The sequence below is a fragment of the Carcharodon carcharias genome, chromosome 17 (genome assembly GCF_017639515.1).
Source record: "Carcharodon carcharias isolate sCarCar2 chromosome 17, sCarCar2.pri, whole genome shotgun sequence".
Lineage (NCBI taxonomy): Eukaryota > Metazoa > Chordata > Chondrichthyes > Lamniformes > Lamnidae > Carcharodon > Carcharodon carcharias.
Genome location: NC_054483.1, coordinates 83,163,431 through 83,168,571, shown reverse-complemented (window position 1 = coordinate 83,168,571; position 5,141 = coordinate 83,163,431). Strand labels below are relative to the sequence as shown.

Sequence of the window (5,141 nt, the reverse complement as noted above, 5' to 3'; positions counted from 1 at the left end):
CTCATCCACGAGCGGGATGAGGTTTTGATCCATCATTAAAAAGAAATTTAAAATTTTCATATCAATTTTTAAACTGTCCCTGCTCATTGACAGGGTCACATGAGGGGACATGTTTTTTAAAATGCTTTATTTTTAATTTTTTATATCTTTATCTCCCTGAGGTAGCTCTGTGCCTCAGGGAGCTTTTCCTGCACACGCCCGCACGCATGTGTGAACTTGCGCACTCGTCCTACTTCTCCCGCCGACACAGGCAGTAATGAGCGCTGAAGCACATGTTTCACGCTGGGTGGACAAATCGCGGTCCGACTCCAATCGCAGGCAGCGGTCGGCTTCCCAACGACTTCTGCCCACCCCCGCCAAGCCTGTCCAACGAGGGCAAAGTTCTGCCCTATTTGTCTCACTGTTGCCTTAACAAAAGTAACTGGGAGTTAGATTGATTAGGGGATTTAGAAATCATCGTAGTAGTAAGTTGTAGATCTATGTATATGTTTAAAACCATTTCTTCTATCAATAAATGTTTAATCTAGTTTTGTAAAAACCTATAAGACTTGATGGTATTATTACTACTGAATTCAGGGCATGCATCTCAAAATTTATGCAAATTGCAAAACAAGGTGTGGATGTTGTTTCAAGTTTCCCTTTGGGATTTGAACAATTCAGCATTTGTCATCAGCTGTGCCATAAGGCTAAGCGACGCTATGGTGGACGAGAAGAAATCAGGAGCGGCCAAGAAGGAGTCCAAAAAAATCATCAAGAAAACGCCGCCGAAGGGCGGCAAGAAGAGGAAGAGATCCAGGAAGGAGAGCTACTCCATCTACATCTACAAGGTGATGAAGCAGGTCCACCCGGACACCGGCATCTCCTCCAAGGCCGTGAGCATCATGAACTCGTTCGTCAACGACATCTTCGAGCGCATCGCGGGCGAGGCTTCCCGCCAATCCCACTACAACAAGCGGCAGACCATCAGCTCCCGGGAGATCCAGACCGCCGTGCGCCTGCTGCTGCTCGGGGAGCTGGCCAAGCACGCCGTGTCGGAGGGCACCAAGGCGGTCACCAAGTACACCAGCTCCAAGTGAAACGCCACGATGCACTGAACAAAAGAACAAGCGCAAACTCCATTGCCAAAGTAACATCTTAAGTGCATGATAATAACAACACCCCAAGGATCATTAAGCCTCTGATTACCAATTAAATTGGCCCTTAATGCTCATTAAAAGAGACCACACACATATTGCTGGTAACTCTTTTGAGTACAAACACATTTCTATCTGTTTTCAGATGAAGTTACATTGTTTCATAGTTTGTCATTGTGAGATTTGAACTCTTGATGCAGCATTTTTAAGCATTTGTTGATTTCTTAAGCTCCCATTCACCATAGTTTTGCCATTGTGAGATTTGAACTCTTGATACTCTTTTGAGTAAACCTGTTTCCATCTGTTTCAGATGAAGTTACATTGTTTCATAGTTTGCCATTGTGAGATTTAAACTCTTGATCTTGGGGTTACAAACCCAGTACCATAACCACTTGGCTATTGGGTGCTGCAATTAATAACCCCTCCTAACAGTGATCAGCTGAATGGAAATAAAGGAATTGTTGGTGACAATTACGATCGCTACTTAAAGACATGCTCGCTTCTGCTGTCCGCTTACTGATTGAAATTGACTTCACTGAACTTGAGGAGGAGTTTTGCCACAGACGAGAGCCTTTCTGGTACACTTTCTCAAGGCTTCACCAACATTCTAAGAATATTTTTATGGAAATTTTCTGAGGAACTCACCTAAAAAAGTGAGTGGAATACCACTGTGTCTTATTAGAGACCTTATGGGAATCTTCATTAGAAAGGGAGTGGTTGGCCATGGGGAATACAGAAAGGAGTCCCCTTTGGTCTGAAGGAGGAGTGGGAGGAGAAGATGACTCCAGGAAGAGCAGCACCAACTGTAGGAGGAGAGATGGGGAGGAGGAACAAGGGGACTCTCATCAGAAGGCCCTGTCCACCCAGGGTCTTCAGGAAGCACATTCACATGACCCTATATTAGTGCATGAGAAGGCTGCTCTTTTCCAAACAGCGCATCACAGAGATCTGTAGCCTCATAGAAAGAAGACTTAAATCTCGCAGGATGGCACGGCTTGTGCCAATCAAGATCACAGTAGCACTTAATGTTTACGCCACTGAAACCTTCCAGGCTGCACAGGTGATAGTGGTTACGTGTCATGAACCTCTATAATTCTGCATAACGGTGGTCATTGAGGTCCTACACACTCTACAAGAATGACTATATGTCATTCCCTATTGCTATGAGCAGGGGCAGAGAGTTCTAGGATTCAACAGGATTTCAGGATTCCCCAGGATCGAGGGAGCCATTGTCTGCACACTTAGAGCCATGCAAGCCCCTCATTTAAGCTCAGAGATGTTCAGGACAGGAAAGGATTCCATTCCCTTAGTGTACATTTTGTGTGTGACCACCAATAGCTCATCATATAGGTGAATGACAGGAAGTTGCCCTGGTGCTTTTATAAAGATACTTTCATCCATTCCACAAATCTTTGTTACCCGGCGCAATGTACAGGGTTGGATACTTAGTGGCCAGGGATATGATCTGTTGCCATAGCACAGGACTGACTTCCCTGAGAAAATTCTAGACACCAGCTGTTCACACACATGACTACAGAAATATCACTGAACAAACCACTGGGGTCCTCAAGCAAGGTTTATATTGTCAAGAAAACAAGAAATTGTAATATTTTTCTTCTGTTAATAACCCTGCCATATTTCTTATGCACTGGAAGACAGGCTGTTGGGGGTGTAAATATAATAATTGGAATAAGAGTCAGAATGACTGCAAGAGTCTAAAGCCAACAAGTAAGAAGTTGTTTAGATATGTTAATGAACCAAGAGGAACCTCAGAGTTTTACATAAAGCAATAACAGGAGTAGTTTTGAATTGAGTTGTTTTAATTCAAAGTAGTATGTCATAAATGATCAGCTGTCCTTTTTTACTAACAGGCAGCTTGATGTTCATTCTTGATCATGCACAACTTAGAACTATCAGAAAGCAAAGCATGATTTTCTTTAAAAAATTAAAAAAATAAAGTTCAGGATTAAGAGCATCAGGTTTTAAGTTACAGCCCAAAAGGAACATGAGAGAAGCAGATTTGTTGCTGACATACAGCAGGTTGTGAATGGGGAAGGTAAATGTAGTGTGATTATAGCCAAGCCCTGCACATTCAATGCACAATCTTCAAGCTTGCTCATGTTTGTGTGCCAAAAACAGGAGACAAACCGAATAATGATTTCACTCGAGTCTCAAGAGCTCTACATCAAAAATCAAAGTAGCATTAGGTGGAATGACGCCAGGGTGGCCAGCAGCTCCATAAGCATAGTCAGAGGTGCAGGTTAGTTTTGATCTCTGTCCAACACTCATGTGAACTAATCCTTCTTCTCAGTATATGCAGGTTGTAAAAAGGCGTAAGTAAATAAGGTAAAGATAGGTTTTTTTAAAAAACAACTTATCCTAAGAGCTAAAGTAGAATCTAATCAAGTCTGGGAAGAAGGCATTTCTAAAGAGACTGGTTGAGACAATACAGAAATCAAATTTAAAACCGTAAGACGAAGTAGGCCATTCAGCCCATCAAGTCTGCTCCACCATTCAATGATATCATGGCTGATCTGATAATCCTAAACTCCACTTTCCTGCCTTTTCCCCATAACCCTTACTGATTAAAAATCTGTCTACCACAGCGTTGAATATACTCAATGACCCAGCCTCTACAACCCTCTGCAGTTAAGAATTCCACAGATTCACTACCCTCATCTCTGTATTAAATGGCTAACCCCTTACTCTTATTATGGCCTCTGGTCCTATACTCTCCCACAAGGGGAAACAACCTCTCAGCACCTACCCTGTCAAGCCCCTTAAGAATCTTATTAGTTTCAATAAGGTCATCTCTCATTCTTCTAAACTCCAAAGAGTACAGGCCCAACCTACTCAACCTCTCCTCATAAGTAAATCCCTCTATTCCTGGGATCAACCTAGTGAACCTCCTCTGGACTGCCTCCATTGCCATTATATCTTTCCTTAAATAAGGGGACCAAAGATGTTCACAGTATTCTAGGTGTAGTCTAACTAGCGCCTTGTATAGTTTTAGCAAGACTTCCCTATTTTTATTTGCATTCCCTTTGAAATAAAGGCTAACATTCCATTTGCCTTCCCTAATACCTGCTGAACTTGTATGCTAGCTTTTTGGGACTCATGCACGAGGACCCCCAAATCCCTCTGTGCTACAGCTTTTTGCAGTCTTTCTCTATTTAAATAATATTCAGCTCTTCTGTTCTTCTTGCCCAAGTGCATAACTTCACATTTTCCCATATTACATTTAATATGCCAACTTTTTGCCCACTCACTTAATCTGTCCATATCCCTCTGTAGACTTCTGTAGCCCCAGCACTGATTCCTGTGGTACTCCACTAGTTACAGGTTGCCATCCTGAAAATTTCCCCCTTTTCCCAACTCTCTGTCTCCTATTAGTTAGCCAATCCTCTAACCATGCTAATATGCGACCCCCAACACCATGGGCTTTTATCTTGTTAAGTAGCCTCATGCGCGGTACCTTAGCAAACGCCTTTGGGAAATCCAAATATATACACGTACTGGCTCCCCTTTATCTATCCTGCTTGTGACCTCCTCAAAGAATTCCAATAAATTTGTCAAGCATGATTTCCCCTTCATGAAGCCATGCTGCCTCTGCTTGATTGTATTATGCATTTCTAAATGCTTTGCTATTATGTCCTTTATAATAGACTCTAACATTTTCCCAATAATAGATATTAAGCTAAATGGCCTATAGTTACCAGTGTTTTGTCTCCCTCCCTTTTTGAATCAGTGTATTACATTGGCAGTTTACCAATTCTCTGGTACTTTTCCAGAATCTAAGGATTCTTGGAAGATTACTACCAATGCATCCGCTACCTCTGTAGCTACTTCCTTTAATATCCTTGGATGCTACCCATTAGGTCCAGGGGACTGATCGACCATTACCCTCATTAGTTTCCCTAGTACTTTTTCTCTAGTGATAGTTATTGTATTTATTTCCTCCCCCTTTTTGCTCCTTGATTATTTAGTATTTTTGGAATGCTTTTAGTG

At 42.2% G+C, this 5,141-nt stretch overlaps 1 protein-coding gene across 1 annotated transcript; it reads left to right on the top strand.

Moving 5' to 3' along the window:
• Positions 1-698: 698 nt before the first annotated feature.
• On the top strand, positions 699-1,076 carry LOC121289668 (histone H2B 7-like). Its single transcript, XM_041209294.1, has one exon. It carries the CDS (start codon positions 699-701, stop codon positions 1,074-1,076), a length of 378 nt encoding a protein of 125 aa, XP_041065228.1.
• The last annotated feature ends 4,065 nt before the right edge of the window (positions 1,077-5,141 follow it).

Coding starts and splice junctions, on each gene's coding strand:
- LOC121289668 (XM_041209294.1), top strand. CDS start 699: ATGGTGGACGAGAAGAAATCAGGAGCGGCCAAGAAGGAGTCCAAAAAA.